The sequence below is a fragment of the Prionailurus viverrinus genome, chromosome C2 (assembly GCF_022837055.1).
Source record: "Prionailurus viverrinus isolate Anna chromosome C2, UM_Priviv_1.0, whole genome shotgun sequence".
Classification (NCBI taxonomy): Eukaryota; Metazoa; Chordata; class Mammalia; order Carnivora; family Felidae; genus Prionailurus; species Prionailurus viverrinus.
In genome coordinates this window covers 65,229,274-65,250,626 of record NC_062569.1, presented here as the reverse complement: position 1 = coordinate 65,250,626, position 21,353 = coordinate 65,229,274, and the positions used below count along the sequence as shown (strand labels likewise).

The window sequence follows — 21,353 nt, the reverse complement described above, 5'->3', positions numbered from 1 at the left end:
CTGCCTTACAGTGAGCCCTCTCTGGACACCATGTTTAAATCTGCGGTCACCCTACCCCACCCTCACCCCCTGTGATCCTCATTTCCTATTTCCCTTCTTTATTTTTCATCACCACGTTTATCACCACCATGAGAATGTAAGTTGCATAAAGGTAAAGTTGTCTGTTTGGCTCACTGTTGTATCCCCCAACAGCTAGAACAGCGTCTGATACAGAGTATGTGCTCAATAAATGTTGTTAAACTTGTATTTTTTCCCCTTTAAAAACATTTAGCAGCCTCCTTACAAAAGCAAATGCACTCTAAACTCTGGTTCTCATTTAATTCATAGGAGAGTTTAGAAGGACAAATTAGAGAACTAAACAAAAGTAGTCTGAGCTCTTAAAGGTTCAAAACAAAAGTTACAACACTTAGGTACTACTGTTAATCTCAAAGAAGTTCAGAGCATCCATTTGCTAACAAACCACTTGTGAAATTCTACTGTAATATTTTCTCATATCTACTTCTATTTCATGACAATACTCCAACTCTCTTTTTTGGTAAAATTTTAATGTCATGATATACGTTAAGAATATATATAGAGATTTCATTCTTTAAGACAAATTTATCACAGGGGCGGAAAAATAAGACATCATGAAGCTCCATGTTCGTATCAACCATGTACCAGAAGGAAAACACACGGCTTTTAGAGTTGCAGCTTAGTTCAAGTCTTGATTCCATTATTTACTAACTGTGCAGTTAGTAGGCATACACATATGTATGCATGTTGTGTGATCTTAGGCAAATTAGGATCTTCTGAGCCTGTTTCCTGAGATGTAAAATGGAGACAGCAACACCTGATTCACAGGATCATTGTAAAGATTAAATTGGTCAACATGAAAAACCCTGGCCGTTAGCCAGTGCATCCCTTCTGGGGAAGGCCAGAACAAAAGAGCATTTTCTTTTCTGTTAAAAAAAACAAAACAAACAACTTTCCTTAAATTTTGAACTAATTTTAGATTTACAGAAACATTGTAAAAATAGTACAAAGAAACTTGTGTATATCTCTCACCTTTCATTCCCTAATGTTAACACCTTATACAACTAGAGATAACCACAAAATTAATATTGATAGAATACTATTAACTACATACAGATCTGATTCAAACCTTACTAATTTCTCCAGCAGTGTTCTTTTTCTATTCCAGGATCCCACTCTGGATCCCATATTCTTTTACTACCTTCATTTCATAAGAAATGTTTTCTTGATTTATGCTACTTATTATGACCAGTTTTCCAAAAAAAAAATACAAATAATTTGGAAGATCTCTCTCTCTCTCTCTATTTATTTATTTGGGGGCAGGAGAGAGAGAGAGAGAGAGAGAGAGAGAGAGAGCGAGCGAGCTCCCCAGGCTTGATCTTGTAAACCCTGAGATCATGACCTGAGCTGAAATCAAGAGTTGGACACTGAACCGAAGGAGCCACCCAGGAGCCCCTCAGAAGAATCTTTTAATAAAATAAATAAAAGCATGCCTCTAATATATAGTATGTCTCATGTGAACAGTACTATTTTGGTACTTGTTAATTAAAATACCCTTAAGGAAGCATATCAAAGTGCAAAAATTCTTGAGCAAAACAAGAAATGTTTTACCCAGTTTTTATAAAACACAATATAAGTATTAATTACAATGATTTAATTTTAAGATGCCAAATATTCAAAAAACGATTTGTCTGACTTTGCAGTGTGTTAAATAAAATTAATTCATGAAAATAATTCATATTTGGCCTACATGTGCCAAGTAAGTCAATTTAGGTTGAGGAGATCCCTTTCCTGACAAGATGGTACTTCTTTTGCATAGTGATGGTGGTCTGAAAAGAACTACCCCCTTCACAGGGTCTGATTCATTTTATGACAAACAAGTATGGACATCTGAAAATGTTTTCTACTCCTCACTTTCAAACCAGGGAGGCAAGATTCTTATGCAGGCTCTATTCCTACTCTAGTCAATGTATGTTTTAAAATGCCATTTGGGGGAGTCAGTGCTAAGTGACAGCATATACCCTGAAGGGGAAAAAAGAAGAACATTTTCAGGAGAGACCCAAAACTCAAAAAGCATAGTGAATTTTTTTTTTCCTGTGGTGGCAGACAGTTCTTTATTTATATCCTGCCTTGTTCCAAAAACAGGAGTGTAGCACATATTTTATAACCTTTTCCCAATGACTCAGCACTGCTATTATAAAGATCAGATAATGTGCCGTGACCCTGAGTCACTGACGAGTTAATTATGTCCCAGGTGCTCCATTCAAGAAGGAAGGAACGTGTATAACAAAAGAGTTTAATCAGAATGTTTATGAAAAAGCAGCCTTCAGAATTTAACAGAGAAGCTTCAGTTGATCTGGAAAATTAATTTATGAAGGGAATATTTTCTCCAAAGAGGTCAGAGACACCGATATGTTCATGGACTTGTAATCAGCAATTTGATTCATGACTTAAATCAGGTGGAAACCTAAATCTGGCATCTCTGCCTTTTTATCTATTTAAATCTAAACATGTGTGAAGACAGAGTTCTCCAAGGTCAAGAACCACATCTGACTAATCTTGGTATCTCTCCTCTTGATCAGCCTGTTCACCCTTTGATTCTGGCACAAAGTGGTGCTCAAACTATGTTACCAAACAAATGGAAAGAAATGGACAAAGAACCCTGTTTTCTAAGGACAATTAAGGCTTTACAATGGGGAAAAAATAATCACTTATCTAAGTCAGTAAAAGTAAACTCATGACTACTGTCACTTTTAGGGGTTAGGCTACGAAGCCAACTGTTCTTCATGTTACTCTATTTGTAACCAGCCTTGTTAATAATGGTCACTGAGAAATGGGAGGTGGATCCTGTCATCTAATGCAGCCTAGTTCAAATCACTCTAATGTTTGTTTCTGGCTCCATTTAACAACTGGCATACACGTCTTGTGTCTTTTGCCAGTCTTAAGCGTCTGCCCCACTGAAACATGCATCTCAGGGGAATTCACAGAGAAGGAACCTTCCCTAAGGAGCTGTGACTGACCCCTCGGCCCTGGGTTTGGTCACTTATTCAGTGAGTTCACAGACAGGACACAAGGGTCCTGCTTGTGGTGAGTGGTGCAGAATTGGATTTTGTCCTTCTGCTACAGGACCTCCCAGAGAAGCAGACGTTAATTATAAGACCAAAACAATTCAATTTATTTTCATTTAAAAGGACTCTTCATTCCATATCATCCGTCTTGATAGTCTCCATCACAAGCCTTTGGGTCACTGCCCCAGAGTCCTTCATGGAACACCTGGGTCTATGAGTAACATCGGAGTCATGTCAACCTACCTGTAGTCTACAGCAATATTGTGCAGCGGGCAACAGGTCCCTTATCTCAAAGCCGGTATCTGTCCCGTGATAAATGAGTTCTAAGGATTCTTCATCTTCTCCCCATTCCAACCTGTACTCTGAGATGTCGGCACCAGAGCTTTCTGGACTCTGGAAAGCAGAGATTTAAGTAGTTAATTTCACTGAGAAGGAAAATCCCATGATGTTTGTGCTCAACTAACTAAACTTAGGGAAACAGAGCAACACGCCCCTGGGTATTATACCCAAATACATGGAAGAGAAAGGCATGAAAGAGGTAGTCAATTTCCTCTCAGTTCTAACCAGTGGTAAAATTTCCACAACTCCAAGCGATAGAAGCGAGCGCCAAGAGAGTAATGTGTAAAATCACCTACATGTGAATTATAGCTTTGTAGGTTCCTCGTAACTTGCATTTGGGGGCAGATCAAGTACAAGAAACAGAAATCGATGCAGAACACGTGCCTGACTTACCTCCCAACTCACTAGGACACATCCATCAGGCGTAAAAGAAATACAAGGTGCTTTGCACTGTCCAGGAGGCCCTGCAGCAGTGGTAATTTCTGAGACATCAGAATAGGGGCCATACTGAAAGGGAAGAACACACACATGCCTGTATGTATAGTGTGAACACACACGTGTGTGTTCACACACAAGCTTATAACCAAATAAGGGCTAGACAGACTAACACCATCATCAGTACAACTGATTAAAAAATATTGCCTAAAGGTTTTCACTTTCAATTGAATGTGCATAAGGTTTCTTCCTACATACACTCTCTGAGGGGTAGATGTCTATTATGTATGTATTATTTCTTTTTATTCAAAAGGATCAGAAATTTGGTTTACCAAACATTTCCCCTTTATTGTGCCCTCAGAAACAAAACCATGCTGATTTTTGATGCAACATGGCATTCTGTTTCAACATGTCTCCCAGGACAGCAAAGAAAACTAAGTCAAAGATAACTAAGTCAGATGTACACTGCAGCTTAATTTTTAGCACACAAAAATCAACTCGAAATTGGTTATCCAATTCTGTGAGCCGTCAGCACAGAGCCAGATGTGGGGCTTGAACTCATGAATCACGAGACTGTGACCTGAGCCAAAATCAGATGCTTAACCGACTGAGCCACCCAGGCGCCCCTGGGTAACTTTCAGTGTAACAGGAATAAATTAAGGCTGATGATAATATTTTTAGATGATAAATTAGATGATAAATTAGATAAATTAGATGATAAAAAATTTCTTCTTTGACAGAAAGTAAAACTCGGAGCATCAGAGTGGCATATTTATCTTTGTTATGGCAGAGATGCCCTGCACAGCTGACAGGGAAAAGAGCAAAAACACCAGTAAAACATTTTCTGCAGCATCTGTGGTCATCACCTGCCACTGCTTTTTAATTATGTAAGCTCAGGTGCATCAGCTTTCTTATCTTCTCATCAAAACATTGTTATTGGTTAGATCCACTCTGGTTGTCTTCTTTTTTTTTTTTTAATTTAGATAGTTGTACTGTGTCTGAATTTCTTTCCTAGCTGGGAATTAGAAGGAATCCAGCTCCTGCTAAAGGTTTGAGATGCTACTTCAGACCAAGTGTTTTCACAGTGTGGCCAACAGGAAATAGACTGGAGACCCACGCATGTTCCTCTGCCAGGCTTGCACAGGGCTACCGAGAATGAGAGAAAATCACCAACTTCATGCTGCTCTCAGTTGTGCTTTCTTATTTTTAAAAATCCCATCAATTAATTATATCTACTTATTTACATGGAACCCATCTGTACAAATCACGAGTATACCTGGCAGTGGGGAGGGGTACAGCAGCAGCCTGCACCAGAAAGACAGTTTCTGGTTACCTTGTCCTCATCACGAATCCCACCCCCCCAAACCCACATTACTCTGCGATTTAAAATAGGGGTGTCATCTAGGGGCTCAGTCAGTTGAGTGTCTGACTTCAGCTCAGGTCATCATCTCGTGGTTTACAGGCTCGAGCCCCACATCGGGCTCTGTGCTGGCAGCTTGGAGCCTGGAGCCTGCCTCGTGGGTTCTGTTTCCCTTTCTGACCCTCCCCTGATCGTGGTCTGTCTCTCTCTCGCGCTCTCAAAAATAAATAAAACATTGAAAATAAAATAAATACAATATGGGTATAATCTAGACACAGACTTCCAATCTATGATGGGCTGAGAAGAGGTCTCCGGTCTTCATTTGAAACAAAACAAAAACCAGAAGCTGGCCTCCCTGGCCTCTACCCCACTCCAGTTCTAAAAACTGACCTGAGATATTGCTGCGTATAGAAGGGCAAGGCTTCTATAGCTGGGTAAGAAGGAAATTGTTTTGAAAACAACCCAAAATAGCTAAAGGGTGATGTTCTTTCTTAGTAACCTTGAACTCTTTCTTAACAGAATGATTTGAAGACAGAAATTTCTAATGCTGGGTCAATATGAAGTCACAACAATGTATCAATTCAGAAATGAGACTCACATACCCTTCTTTAATGGCTACCAAGGCTGGATAGATACTGCTGAGGAATTTCGGGGGGGAGGATACGGAAGTGTCAGCACCTTGGTATTCTGGTTATGGTGCACAAGCCTGTACTCACCCCTCCGTCATTCAGAGCCCTCACCCGGAAACGATACACAGTTCCGGGGAGCAGGTTGCCCACGGTGCACTCGAGCTCTGGCCCATGGTACACCTCCGAAGCCACATCCTCGGGTTCCGTCATCTCCACACTGTACTCCGAGACCTCACAGCCACTTTCTGAGGCAGGAACGTCTGGGAATGGAGAACGCTTTTCATCTTAGAACATCTTTATGCTTCCAGTTGAGCAGCTCACACCTGGTTTCCCACAAGGTTTGTAACACATCATGTGGGCGGCTGGTCCTCAGTATCTCTCCTACAAAAAGGAACCCTCCCCTCCCCCCAAAAGAAAAGCGATACGGAAGAAAAAGTTTCTGAAGGATGTTATCCGTACTTTCCAAACTACATCTAAGTACATTCAATTACTTCAACAAAATAATTTGGAAACAACAGAACCCATTGGCAAATGTCTACACTGTAAGACAAGGAAGAAACAGAGGGAGAAAATCTTCTAACTTAAAACCAAAGGCCACGTTAAATCAAGATAAATGACCCAAGGTTGGCACAATATTTTATGACGTTGTAGACACGAGTAGTGGCAAAAAAACAGTCTGATGGAGTTCTGCAGGTTTGTATTTGCGAGTTTATATGCTGCAAAGTGCTGTCACAACAGGAAATGCTTGTACAGCTCAAATCCATACTGCAAAGTGCCAGGGCCCACATGTGACAAAAGACGAGGAGAATCAGAGGTTACCTTACAAACCTCGCTTTAATCTCTACATTGCATGCAACTTCGCTTTTGTGAATAGGGTTGAAAAACATCTGGGAAAGACTGGCTGCTGTGCCAGATTTTCTAGGCAAGTGTCCTCCAAAGGACAGAGAATGCCCAGTGAGCGTAGCTCCCTCAGGATGAGCGACGGCGTGCCGCAGAACACAAACCCAAGCCAACACATATCAGACAGACAGCGGACATTTTCAACAGGCAGGACTACAGTCGTTAGCAGACTGCCAACTTAATCACAAAGCATGAAATCTCCAATTCCATCTCCAGTTGTCCCAACCGTCAATGTCAATGTGAAGATTTGTTCACTCACCCCACTCTAAGTGGACTTCTTTGTGCTTTGGTCTACCCAAAACCCTCGGTGGTCGACACTGACCTGGTGCAATGCTTAGTGTGCGAGCAGGGAGACTTTCAGAGCACTGCAGGAGAAACACCGGAGAGAACCATCTCTTAGTTACTGTGAATTCACCAGACCTCTACATCCTAGGCAGATCCTACCCTGTAACTGAACACGCTGCCCAAAGGGGATCACACGGTGAATGTGCACACTTGATTTCTGTGCAGAAGGGCCTTCTCTCGTGTGCGTGTCAGGCGTGAACATACACTGCATGTGGCACTGGTAAAAATGCTTATTTATGAAGTCAGATTCGTAGCCACGGGTTGTGTATTCTAAGCACACAACTGCTTTCCTTTAAGCCAAAATTAGAGAGATCTGTCGTGAGGACAGAAGAGAACACAAAACAACAGCTGGATGACATTTTTAAATGGTGCTATAAACGGTGAAACCATCCACATACGGGGGCAGAAGAGCAAATAAATTCAGTATTAATCAACTGAGTCTGACATTAACCGGCAGGTTCTTTTAATGCTAAAATAAGCGGGCCTCCTTTTAGGAGCTGATTGTGCAAGGCTGGGGATGTGGAAGTCGACTGTCTGCAAGAGGAGAAAACCAGGTGCAACTCTGCAGCTTGGCCAGACTCCTCCCTTTTCCCCTGAGAAGAAGTGCTGCAGGGGAGAGGTACCCTAGACACCTCACACAGGAGGTGCCTGCTGACCCTCTGGGGCCTGGATGTGGGGACAGCCCACCCAGGGAAGCACTACAGAGAGCTCTGGCGCTGGACGGTGGTCTAACTGGACCTTCTTTTCACAGTCTATGTGGGTAGCCTAAACATCACGGCACTGCTATCCTTGCGGGGAAAAAGAAAAACACAGGACACCAGTGGAGGTGTGCTGACTGCTGACTGCAAAGCCAGGCACCCTAACGGCAAGTCTTCTTGAGAAACATAAACCCAGCACAGGGCTATAAGCTACCGTCTCTCACTATTAATGGTTTCAAACCATGATGTGAAACATCCCTACGATGAAAATGGCTTTTTACCATCTTGCCTTTCATTCATTTCTGAATGCGCGTTACAGCCAGTTAGTATCTGATTTCTAGCGCACTCCCTGTGTATTTCTGAGGTTATTTTAAGCCTATGAGAACCCTGTGTGGTCGAAACCAAGGCTCCTGACATGTTATCCGATCTCAGGTCAAGTAAAGAGCGGAGAGCAAGGGATATGCTGCTGCCTACAGGTGTGTAAGTTGGGCACTGCACAACTGCAATGGTGTCACTCAGCTCAGTCATCATAGATTTGTGTGGTTTTTCCAGCAGATGGCAGTAAAGCACCTTGGGGAAGGCGCATCCCCTGTTCTCACAAAACTGCCAGGTTTGGTAACAGCAGAGCTGTGCAGGAGGTCATGTCTTTTTGACCCTGAATTCTATCCTTTTCTAGCACTGCAATAACTCAGGTTCTTCTTATTTAGCGAGACGAATTTCGGACAACACTCAATTTTCAACCGTCACCTGGGATCATGCCAAAGTCTTCCAAGAAACAACTAAGTGACAAATGCGCCTTGACAATTCCACAGTTTAGCTGAGAATCACCCAGGCCTATCTTTCATGTCCTCCGAAAACGCAACTGGAAAAAACTCAACTGGAAAAAACTCTTGTTTTCATTTCCTGATGTGACCCCGTGGCAGGCTGTGCTGTGACTATACTTTCTAAGAGAGTAATTGTCTCGTGATGTTACAGAGTGGCTGTCTGAACCCGACCCAAGAGGTTTTTCTTTCGCGCCACGGCAAAACCGACCTGACTGTGTCCACCAGTACTGATGCAGCACGCTCGGAGTTTGTACAAAGTGCCTGGTTTCAAGTGGGTGAAAGTGTATTCTGTAGCCGATCCGCTGTATGCCACCTCCCACTGGCTCGCTGTAAAACAAGACTCGCGTGTGAGTTTGTGCCTCCTGCAAATGCGGAACAGTAGCAGCCATTCCTGAGGGGAACAAGCTCTAAGCAGTTTCCATGAAAACCAGCATCTCCTATTTTTTCTTCTTTTTTTAAATAGCCAAGGGCCCTCTCTCCCTTCCCTTCCCAAAGTTAAATATTTAAAATGACACGGAGTCATTTTTCATACTTAGTACTGCAGGCTAGACTACTTAATACCACCATTATTATATTTGCTGACTATGAGGTTCGGATGCTGGAAACCACAGAAACCCGTTGTTGGCACGGGGGGGGGGGGGGGGTGGGCGGAAACGGAGACAGAGCACGGGGTCAAGCGAGCTGTGAGATGATTGTGGCGAGAGAAGGCCTTGGGGGCCAGCTGGGTAGGGGAAGGCTGCCCAGCCAGGAGGCTCCTGGTCAGTCTGGGACATGCTCAAGAGTCCCTCCTGCTCTCACGTGCTGGAGGGCACGGGGGGGGGGGGGTGAAATCTCCCCATCATGCACAGAGTCCTTTGGGGAAAAGCCTGCCGTCTTCACAGAGCTCACGTAAGAGACAAAAATGGCTGGGAGGGTGACGAATTAAAGATGAAGCACTCAGGTGACCTAGTTATCTGGCCACTTCTCGGGACTAAAGAAAGTAAGCAGGGCTGCTGAAGGCTGCAGCAGTCTGACTGCCCGGTAAAGCTGACGCCACCAGGGACAAAGCATTGGGGGCCGCTTCCCCCGGCCGCCCGCCCGCCTCGCAAATCTGGGCTGCTGCAGGCTTCCCTCCTCTGTGTCGCTCTCCTTACAGAGCCACACGTCTGGGGGACTATTTCACCAAGGCCTTCTCTCCATGAAGTTGTTTCCAAGAAAATATTTTTCCCCATTACCCAAGATACTTTACTAAAGTAAGTTTCCCTTGGCCACTTATTAGGACAGATTTACAATGAAGTCACAGGCACCAGGGCCGTGGGGGCTGTGGGTGGGCACTAAAAAGCGTTATTAGGACATCGCTGGCTAGAAACCTGGGAAGAGGCACATGGGAACAGGGATGACTGACAAGATTCAATTAATCACCCACTTTATGTGCTGGCAAAGCTGTTAACTTTCAGTAGAGAACGGCGTCTAGTTTGATTTGATATCATCAGTGGTCAAGAGAGTCACGAAAATGGAAAACATGCTTTCACAAGGAGCCACGGCAGACACCTGCCTTCTCTCTTCGGTAGGTTTTTGTAACGTAAAAAACTAAATCAAATTTTTAGCCCAGAAGAGGATTTTATGATGAGAACAGCTGTGCCCACCTCAAAGCATTCTTACATTCTTAGTCCAAAATAGAAGCGGACCGGCTCGAAAACCAGAGCTCCAGGTGGTCACCGCAAGTAGAGGGCAAAAGAGCAGCCCACGCCTGCCCGGCTTGTTCGCAAAAGTCACCGTTATGAATGGTTACGGGGATTATCAGAATGGCGAGATAGGTCGTTTTAAAAGTTCTGACGGCTATATTTTTTTCCTATTAAAGCCTAATGAGTTTTACTAGAAAAAAAAGATCGAGTATTTTTAAAGGCACTTCTTAAGGAATCTGATCTTTAACACTGTACTACTTTAATCCACATAGTGCACAAGTGATGACAGTCTGACTCAGACGTCACAAAGATGGAAAGGCATTTGCTAAACTTGTCAGGAAAGTGGGACTGTGACACTGTCACTCTCTCCCGATAATACGATGTTTTGTTTGCCATCGCTGTACGTGGGAACTTGTCGATTACCAAACTCGTCTGCTCTCTCCACCTTATCCTTCCTGCTGATTGCTTCTGACACTCCCTCTGCCCGTAAGAATTTTCAGCGAAAATGTGCCAAGACAGGGGATGAAAATTTAATTATTCGATTAATTAGGACCTCTGGCTTAAAGAAAGGACACGGAACATTTAAAAACATGATAAAAATGTACATTTCAAGCATACCCTGATCCCTGATGCTGTGTGTAAAAGAGAAAACTGTAAATATGTGATTATGGTCTATTTGTTGTAATGGCACTACCGGTAGAATTGACGGCTTCCCACTATTACCATACAGATGTTTTAGGACGTTAGAAAGTAGAGGTTGGTACTGGATTTGAGGAAAACAATTTCCTAAAACTTCACCTTCAGAATTTCCATCAGTAATCTCCAGCAAGTACTTGAGTATTTCTGAACCACCATTATCCTTGGGAGGATCTGGAGAGTAAGCAGATGCCTTATTAGTTATGAAAGGGCATAGATTTTTATTAACAAATATCATTAGAAGACAGAAAACATGTCACATTATACTCCTTAATTCTGAATTTAAGCAAAAGGTATAATAATTACTGTATTACTCTTGAAAAACAAAAGAAACAAACAAAACCACCAAGAAGCCCTGAGCGCTATCAGATTATTCGAAGTTCTTAGGTCTAGAAACGTCAGTTATTTAGCAAAATACGAGCAAAACTCAAACTATGAATTAATTTTTCTAAGAGTTAAGTTAATAAATCGACTTTGAAAATTCTGAAGCCTGGTCTTTAACATTCAATAATTTTTATAGAAGATGAAATACGTAACTCTTTTATTATTATTTTATTCTTTACCTCACTTAGATTACCAGTGACCGGATTCTTTTGAGATGGAGAGGGAAGGAAAGAGAAGTGCAAAATTTACTGATAAAATAAACAAGACATCAACACGTAATAAATATGTTCCATCACGGTTTGCCACTAAGCCTACTGTATATCCCAAGGGAATCTGATACGCAACTGAATTTGTGAGTCGAGAACGCACCAGACAGGTGGTCTGAGGAAGGGGTGCTGGCTTATTACCAGAGCCCTGTGAACTGTGGGTATTTATGCCACTGCTGACTCCGTCCGCGAGAGTTTTCTTTTCTGAGCAGCAAAATACCTTGCGTTGTAATTTTGTAAGACTATGCAGAGGTTCCCTCTACCATCAGTTCTGCCAAGTCTCTATTTTAGATACAGACTTAGGAACTTCATGGCCCTTCTTTCGCTTGGTATTTCTATGAATGCATACACATTTCAGTAAGAGAGATTTAAAACAGTAATTACAAAGTTAAATATTATAGCATATAGCTAATGAAAGTAAACATTTACTTTCTAGGATTTTGTGAGGAAAAAGCTTCACAATCCGGCAAGAAAAGCACACCTAGATTTTTACAGTTTCTCATAATCACGTCCATCTTCCAAGGAAATAGATATCCTAATAATTCTGCCTCAAAATTATTAGGTAACTTGAAACAGTTTTATGTCTCAACGGTTGACCTCCAATAACAGTTTAATGACGTTTTGTGTTGGGGCGCTTGGGTGGCTCAGTCAGTTAAGTGTCTGGCTCCTGATCTCGGCTCAGGTCACGATCTCATGGTGTATGATTTCCTGCCCCACGTGGGGCTCTGTGCTGACAATGCGGAGCCTGCTTAGGATTCTCCCTCTCCTTCTCTCTCTCTCTCTGCTCCTCCCTCATTCTTGCTCTCTCTCAAAATAAATAAACTTAAAAAAAAAAATGCTCTGTGGGGTTTTTTTTTTTAAGACTTTATTTTTATATAATCTCTATATCCAACACAGGGTTTGAATTTACAACCCTGAGATCAAGAGTCACATGCTCTACCGACCAAGCCAGCCAGAAGCCTCTTTAATAATATTTTAAATTCCCTTTATATGACCTGGCTGCCAGGTAAAATCTTATTTTAAGTCTCTTTTTTGGGGTGTCTGGGTGGCTTAGTCGGTTAAGCTTCCGACTTTGGCTCAGGTCATGATCTCACAGTTTCTGAGTTTGGGCCCCGCATCGGGCTCTGTGCTGACAGCTCAGAGCCTAGAGCCTGTTTCAGATTCTGTCTCCCTCTCTATCTCTGCCCCTCCCCAACTCGCACTCTGTCTCTCTCAAAAATAAATAAACATTAAAAAAAAATTTAAAAATAAAAAAATTAAATCCTTTTCTTTTTCCTTTTTCTGTCTTTCAGGAATCCAATACTATTGTGACACATTGGTGATAATTATACACATCCCAGCAGTTTTACATACAATTGTAAAGCAGTTTTACATACAGTTTTACATACATACATTGCAAATCTTTATCAATATTCTAAAGGCATTCACTTCATTGAAATAATCCGAGCTGCAGAGGTGAGCCAGAATATCCTTCCACCAGATACCCTCAAACACCATTTAATGAACTTCAACAGGAAAAATTCCTGAAGTGGGGTGCGCCCCTGGATGGCTCAGTTGGTTGAGCATCTCACTTCGGCTCAGGTCACGATCTCATAGTTCTTGAGTTCGACTTCCATGTTGGGCTTTGGGACAGCCCGGAGCCTGCTTCAGATTCTCTTGCCTCCCTCTGACTCTGCCCCTCCCTCACTCATGGGTGCTCTCTCTCTTTCAAAAATAAATAAACATTTAAAAAAAGAAAAAAGAAAAATTCCTGAAGTTCAAAACTTCTGGTTACATACAAACAACAAAAACGAAAGTTTTCCTAGTTCTTAACTTGAACATTCTGTATGTCAAAATTTACTTAAGATGACATACCTAAAGTTTGAAATTTATTTTCAATATTAATTTTATAAATCCATTTTTCACATTAAATATCACTACCATTGTTAAGGGCAAGTTACTGAAGAATGAATACATATTCAGAGATTACTACATTCAAATCAGTAATAGAAGTGTAGGAGGCAAAACAATACAGGAAAAATCGTAAAGTAAAATGCTCGTAAAATGGACAATTCCAGTGGAATTCTCTGGATGTTTCTGATACATATATTCCAAATCTGTAAAATCCCCACAAATAATACCTCTTATTTTTTATTTTGGTTTGTCACCACTGAAATCCATTTTTAAAAATCTATCAAAAACAAGCAACAGCAATGGTAGCAAAACATACCCCATTTGACACTAAAGCCATGAGATGTAACTGGTCCTTTGATGAGGGGTCTTGTGGGGGGTCCGGGCCTGTCAGGACTCGTCGTACACACCAGCACTTCACTTGGACAACTCTTCCCTTCCACATTAGAAGCAGTCAGCTATAACACCACGGAAAAAATATGAACATGCTTTAGATGTCACGTATTGAAGAAATGGCGACGTTTTACCAAGGCAAGATCAAGGCATCTGTAAATTCACACAGACAGACATTTCTCCTCTCTCTCAATCTCAAACAACTGATTTACAAGTTATTTCCTTTATGGGGTGCTTATTTTCTGTACAGTTAGCTATTGACAATTACAAATAAAACACTAAGGTGGGTTGCAGCTAAAGACATTTTTACCCTTTCAAGAAGGCATAGAACCAGTATGTTACCACCTAGTTCTTATTGTTTTGTGGGAAGAAATTGGGGGAGGGGAAAGCAGGTAAAAATAACCTTACTTATTTAAGAGTAGGGCAATGCCACCTTGTGGAGAAATGCTAGCAGTATACCTACCTATGTTCTCATGGCACCAAACAGCAAGCGTTTGTTAAATATCAGAAACTCATTTTCCTCAAATAGTCACACACTTCACTTGGTGATCTAACAACTGTTTACTGAATGACTACTACATGCCAAGCTACATCATTTGGCCTCCAAATCAGAGAAGGAAGGGTAGAATCAAAAGATAAATTTCTCCCTCCAAACCGCACGCAGTCCTATCAGAAAACCCAGTGCTGTGCATGGATCAATAAAGGGTACCATGGCAAAGGATGCTATTTACTGCTTTTCCTCTCTCTCTCTTTTCTAAAAGTTTATTTTGGAGAGAGAGAGACAGAGCAGGAGGAGGGGCAGAGAGAGAGAGGAAGACACAGAATCTGGAGCAGGCTCCAGGCTCTGAGCTGTTAGCACACAGCCTGACGCGGGACAAGAACTTGTGAACCGTGAGATCATGACCTGAGCCTAAATTGGATGCACTACCATCTGAGCCACTCAGGTATATCCCTGCTTTTTTTCCTCTCTTATCAGTTGCAAAGCTTTGTTTCTCGTTACAACACAAAGTCCTATGGTCATATTAACAGTGGTTGTTAACCACCAAAGCAAAGCCTAAGTAGGGAGGGAGTGGGTAATGGAAGACAAAAGAAAGAAATGGGCAGAAGAGCAAAGGGGAAGAGGGAGAGTGAAAGAGAAATCTAATAAAAAGGAGAAACATCGAAAAGTGGGGGAGAGATAGGTGCACCGAGCGTTCAGTTTGGGTGCTCCTGGGTGAGGGCATCTGGCCACGCTGTAATGCAATTTGTTACAGCACACGACAGTAGCTTTCTCTCTCAAAACTAGGTTTAAAATTAAAGTATGGTGTGCATTTTGTGTCACTTTAAAAATGTAAAGTGCAGGGAACTTCAAAATTTTCTTAACGGACAGAGTCCGTTTGAAATGGTAAATGGGTAAAACATGCAACTGCTTCTTTTTTCAAGCAGTTCAGGTACCAAAACGGTTGACTCACCCTGAATTTATACTGTGTGCTTCTTTTGAGATTTTTCACAGTACAGGTTAAATCCTCTCCAGTGTATTTTGGGTGGAAAAGGTTATCCTGCAAAAACAAAGCCAGAAAGAGACATCAGTATCATGAAATCTGGGCATTAAATACTTTTGTGTATGGGATCTTTCTATTGCCTCTTTCCATCGCCACCGGCTGCCAGAGGTCTGTCCGGCGGCTACGGCAGAAAGGGGAGTCGGAGTCCACGGTGCTGTGTATCGTGCTCCAGCTTCAAGTAAAAAAAAATAATCTTGTCTCATTGTAGGTTCTGCTGGGTCTGTACAACTTTCTTGTGAGGCTAATAGCAACATGAATGAGAACAATGCTCTCTCTTTGAGAGGATGTAAATTTGCTTTGGAATGGATGCCACCATATGCTTTCCTTACAGAGGAAAGGTTCCTCAGTAAGTATTTTCAATAAAGAATTAAGCCACCAAGTAGTACTATGTGACAAAGCAGTGTACATTTTAAAAATACGTATTTAACGTTATTATCAAAAAAGCCTCTTGCCGTCTTCGCTGTCCAGCTGCAATGTGCTATGTGATACACAGAGGCTGAGGTTTCTGACCACACAGTGTCCTCTTCTGGCCAAGGAAGAAAGGACACCTGGGATGGGAAAGGCATGATCCCTTTAAGAGGATTAATATCCCACTAAAAGCTTAATGTACTGAATTCATTCAACTGTATTCTCAATCATCCGTCCATCCACTCAATCATTAAATATCACCGAGCACCTTCTACGCATCAGGCTTCCTTCCACGTTCTAGGGGTTCAGCACTGTCCAAGAACAAAGCCTTGCCCGCAAGAAACTTACATGCCAGGTAGACAAAGTGATTAAAAAAATGAAACGGATCTAACTATGAAGCATTTTATGCGGTATTAAGTGCTGTGGCCCAAAATATCAAGTTGGGTCAAAAGACCGAGGGGCGGATCTAGTGAGGTGCTACTCTATAGCTGTGCAGGTTAACTAAAGCAGCCACATGGGGTCTTTAAATTTAAACTAAATACAGTTGAAAATTCAGTTCCTTGGCCCCACAGCCATATTTCAAGAGCTCAATCCTCATGTGTGACTAGGCACTACCTTTATCGGATAGCACAAACCACAGAACATTTCCATCACTGTGGAAAGTTCTACTGGATAGTACTGTTATACAAGGCGGCCAGGGGAGGGCTCTCCACAGAAGACGTGTGAGAGAAGAGATCCTCAAGGAAATGAGGGAAGAGTCAAAGATAAGTGGAAGGGCCTTCTAGCTACAGGGCATAGAAACTGCAAAGGCCCTGAGGTTAGGGCTTGCTCTCGTGTTCAAACACACAAGGGCAGAAACAAGGACATTAAAGAAAAATCCTATAGCAAAGAACCTTATAGGCATTGTAAGGGCTCTGAGGTGAAGGCCCAGAGACAGGAAGGGTTCTAGGCAGAGCATCGACAGATCTATTGAACAGATCACTCAGGCTTTGTGTGGAAAACAGACTAGAGCACAGAAGGAGGAGGGTAGGGAAAGTACTTAGAGACCACTACAATTATTCAGGGATGAGACAATGGTGGCTTGCGAAAGGATAGTAGCTTTAGATACTAAGAAATGGCCAGATTTCTGGTTGATTTTTGAAGCAAGATTGAAAAGGATTTGCCGACTGATTATACAGATGGGTTCAAGGACAACTCCGAATTTTCTGGCTTCCCCGAACAAAAGGACAGGAATGTCACTGAGACAGGGATGACTGTGGCAAGGACAGGTTGCTGCCGGTGATGGTAGTGGTAGGTATTGAGACTTCGGTTTTGAACCAAACGTAATTTGAACATAATTTGATGGCGTCCTGTTACGTTAACGACAACGTGACTTACACAAAACACACGCAAGGGTACAAAATCTACAAAGCTTACGTTTTCATCCTCCTGGATTTCCAAGGTGTAGGTGACCACTTCCTCAGGTGAACAACCTTCTGGTTTATTCCACTGCAACGTGACCCATGTGACTCCAGCTCGAACAAGTCTTGGTGCAGAGGGCATCTGAGGGATGTTTCCTAACGTGTAACATACCACCTCTTGGCTATAACCACTACAGAGAGATAAACCCAGTAAGACGCACATTTAGGAACATGTGAGGAGTCTTGGCATTTAAAAAAAAAAAATTTTTTTTAAGTTTATTTATTTTTGAGAGAAAGAGAGACAGAGTGCTAGCAGGGGAGGGGCAGAGAGAGAGGGAGACACAGAATCCAAAGCAGGCTGCAGGCTCTGAGCCGTCAGCACAGAGCCCGACGTGGGGCTCGAACTCAGGAGTTGTGAGATCATGACCTGAGCCAAAGTTGGACGCTCAACCGACTGAGCCACCCAGGTGCCCCAGGAGTCTTGGCATTTTAAACGAGGAAGGATGAACCTACCTACTGCCCAACTTGCTTGGGTTGGAAAGGCCGGGGCATGACAGATTCAGCAAACAAAGGAAGGCAAGTATCCTTTATGTGATATCCCCTACCCCAACTCTCGGTCTGCCTGATTCCCCACTTCACTCTGCTACTAAAAAAAGCACACCACATCACAGGACAATATATTTAAGAACTGATTTCCCCCTGAAAGCACCCAGCAGAAAGCACAACACTGTGCAGTGTTACTAAGCTATGACCCACAGCTACCAAGGAACCTTCAAATCAGTGTGAGCACAGATAATTGTCTGCTGATGAAATAAACGTTTTACAAATACAGACGGGGCTATTTTTTGAAAGTTTGTGGGTGCTTCCGATTCACTTACAAACTCTTGAAGCCTTTATCATTATGACTTTTTCAACTAGTAGACTCTAAAAATGCAACAGCTATCATGGGTGGGGACAGAGGGCTGTAAAACCTTGTGATGTTCTTGAGGCTGGAAAAAAGCTTGGGGACCAATGATGTGCTGAACCTTTAAGATTTTCAATGAGCAGTGATGAAAGACGAAGGATTTTTCCCTTAATCAAGAGTTACCCAGGAAGTGCAATTGAAATATGGCCTTTTCAAAGCGTCTTTAATCCACAGACGCTCCACTGGACACCTGCTCTTGTCTTTCTTCCGCAGCCTGGAGGCAAGCTGTGGTGCCCTGGCCGGTCCAGGTTTTCTCCAATCCTGTGAGTATCTGCCAGGGCTTGACGACAATGGCTGGCCCAGCACCCCTTCCTCTCTATCAGGCAACCTCAGATACAACTGGAAAAGGCAGCTGAACAAGTAGCTTGCTAAAGTGATGAAAGGAAACAGCGCGTGTTCTGAAAAAAACACAACGCCTTAAGAGGTATTTCTTTCAAAACCTAAACTGCTGCCTTCATCTTGGCTCTCAGAGACCCCTAGTGGGGCCTTGGCATTACAGCGTGTGAGACCACACAGAGGCCACACAGCAGCACTCCTCACCTCCGGGGAAGCCTTCTACCCTCTCATTCGATTCCCTCTAGGAAAATCTCAAATCGGTCCAGTGTGGAGGCGGTGGATGTCTTCATGCCTTCCAGCAACATGAGAGGAAGACACAGAATCACCACACGGTACGTTTAACGGCATGAAGGCGAGGGAACATCCTACCTGGTGCCAATGTCATTCCGAGCAGCCAGCCTGAACGTGTACCCCATGGCCGGACAAAGCTTTGTCAACTTGCAGTGCTTCTGACTTCCAAAGAAGCACTGTCTGAAACCGCTGTTTCTTTTTCCCTAAAAGAAAACAGTACAACAACGTACACAATTAAAAACAAAGCATACAGTAGGAAAATGAGGAAGGCATTTTGAACAATTGTTTCATTTCCTGGTTTGGATGAACAAAACCAGCAGAAGGAAAGCTTCTAGGGGTGTGTTCCTTTGTACATAAAGCACATGACAATGAAATGTCATCCTTAACATGAAACACTACAGAAGAGGCTGTAACTGAGACAAGTACACATTGTACTTGTGGTCCTTCTAAAGTGGCTTTGGTTAACAAAATAAAAAAGGTTCTCTCAGGTACGAGGCAATGTACCATTTCTTCCGTCTTTCCTTCCTTCCTTCCTTCCTTCCTTCCTTCCTTCCTTCCTTCCTTCCTTCTTTCCTTTTAACATTTATTCATTTTTGAGAGACAGAGACAGAGTGTGGGTGGGGGAGGAGCAGAGAGAGAGGGAGACACAGCATCTGAAGCAGGCTCCAGGCTCCGAGCTGTCAGCATAGTGCCAGACGCAGGGCTCGAACCCACAAACTTTAAGACATGACCTGAGCCAAAGTTGGACACTTAACTGACTGAGCCACCCAGGGACTCCAACGCACCTTTTCTAAGATCTTCCTCACTTGGGTTGGTCAAAGTGCCCAATCTGACCAACCGAGAGCAAGTCTGCCCTCACTGCGGGGATCGACAGTTCTGGAGACACATAGCACCTAAGATCTGCCTATGCAGCTTGGTGTGGCTAGAAAAGCCCTCCCCAGTCCTCTCCTTTCCCACTTTGCCCCCCGACTCTTGAACACTTGCATTCCTGCAATGGTGAGCTATTTCTCACTGATCCCTAAATATGGGTCACATGCCTTTGAATCTTGCCCATATCTGCTTCCCTTCTAACAGTGCTTTGGACAATCAAGAGAGCTCAATCGCTGCTTGCAGAGTTGAAAGTCCGATAAGCATGTGGAACAATGGCTGAATTCACTTCTATGTGTTATCGTTACTCTTAAGTTTCTTATGAGGCTGGAAATATATATTTAATGCCTTTGTAGTCTTCCATGATGCTTCAAATTCTTTGAAGTAAAACGAAAACACTCCAGTAGGTTGTCTTAATAGACTTAAAAGAAAAAAAACTTAACTGCCCTGACCCATACTCAGGCATGGAATCCTCATATCAGCCATATAGTAGAACAAATATTTCATATCCATAATCCACAGCATTTTATCTATGTTCACACAAAGAAAACCTTTTACATGCTAACACTGAATGGATCTTAGCATTCTAATCAGACGGTTGGGCCCAGGGCCCTCAGAAATGTTTGAAGTTCTCGATTTATTTTATAAAGAAAGATGAAAGCACATTTTCCTCCTAAGCAAATTTAAGCATTTCCTTCCTCGAAGCGGGCCTCCAAATGCTTACCACTGAAACACATTCCAGGTGAAGTTTAATTAAAAATAAAATAAACATACAACTAGCTTGAAGTGTCACGAGGGTGAACAGATTAAAAAACAACCCTGGCACGTTCATCCTCAGACTTAATTCCCCAGCCTCCCCTCCCCGAGCAAGGTGATGCCCTTTCCAGGAAGGGAGTGGAAGTCCTATTAATCTTTAAGATTCAAAGTTCATATTATCAAGGTTTCAAAGTACATTCAGATGCAAACAGTAAAGCATAACATTTTTCAGCTGCTACTTGTGCAAAGTCACCGCGTGGCTGGCCTATCACGCCCTTATGCTTACTTTAACCTTGAGTGTTAAGGTTGCTGCAGACGATGTATTCACAGAAAAACCGTTCATACATACATTTGCATAATTACATCCAGTGTCTGATTACACTCCTTGCACACCCTGGTATGTTTTGTATCCACTTTGAGCTGTAGTGTGATCTACCTTCTTTCCTCCTCTATTTCTGAGCTCAGAGTAAACAGTGCAAGAAAGGCACATCCTGCCGCCACGGAAGCCTCATGTCTTCCAAACCCCGATGCTGGCTCCCTTTCAATGCCTCATTTTTCCTATTTCTTTGTTTGGTCTCCTTTGCCCATTTCTGGTGCTTAGAACTATAGCCAGTAAATAAAAGCCAGTCTGTTCCTTACTAGGTTGATTTGCTTTAATATGGTAAAAGCCGGACTGTCTGCGGCTTAAATGAGAAAAAAGAATGGGAAAGATGGATGATGGGGACTAGACTTTTCTTTTAAAGGGCCACAGCACTGGGGCTCACTAAAGAATTAGAAGAGGCATTCTGTAGCCTTCAAGACGTTTTCCCTATGTTGCTAACATTTTTTTTTCCCTGCTTCAGTATGAGGCACAATTGCTAAATAAACTCCAACTTGTTTAGATA

The 21,353-nt window shown here is 42.6% G+C and overlaps 1 protein-coding gene across 3 annotated transcripts in view; it reads right to left on the bottom strand.

Annotated features, from left to right (window-relative positions):
* Nucleotides 1-21,353, bottom strand: part of FNDC3B (fibronectin type III domain containing 3B) — a 362,124-nt gene that overhangs the window by 45,324 nt on the left and 295,447 nt on the right. For all 3 annotated transcript variants that reach the window (XM_047875932.1, XM_047875933.1, XM_047875934.1), the window contains exons 12-21: nucleotides 18,925-19,049; nucleotides 17,272-17,446; nucleotides 15,358-15,444; nucleotides 13,833-13,971; nucleotides 11,076-11,147; nucleotides 8,822-8,940; nucleotides 7,006-7,111; nucleotides 5,934-6,106; nucleotides 3,816-3,929; nucleotides 3,327-3,476 (exon numbers count right to left, since the gene is read on the bottom strand). In XM_047875932.1, the coding sequence (XP_047731888.1) occupies nucleotides 3,327-3,476; nucleotides 3,816-3,929; nucleotides 5,934-6,106; nucleotides 7,006-7,111; nucleotides 8,822-8,940; nucleotides 11,076-11,147; nucleotides 13,833-13,971; nucleotides 15,358-15,444; nucleotides 17,272-17,446; nucleotides 18,925-19,049 (1,260 nt within the window). The remainder of the gene's footprint in view (nucleotides 1-3,326; nucleotides 3,477-3,815; nucleotides 3,930-5,933; nucleotides 6,107-7,005; nucleotides 7,112-8,821; nucleotides 8,941-11,075; nucleotides 11,148-13,832; nucleotides 13,972-15,357; nucleotides 15,445-17,271; nucleotides 17,447-18,924; nucleotides 19,050-21,353) is intronic.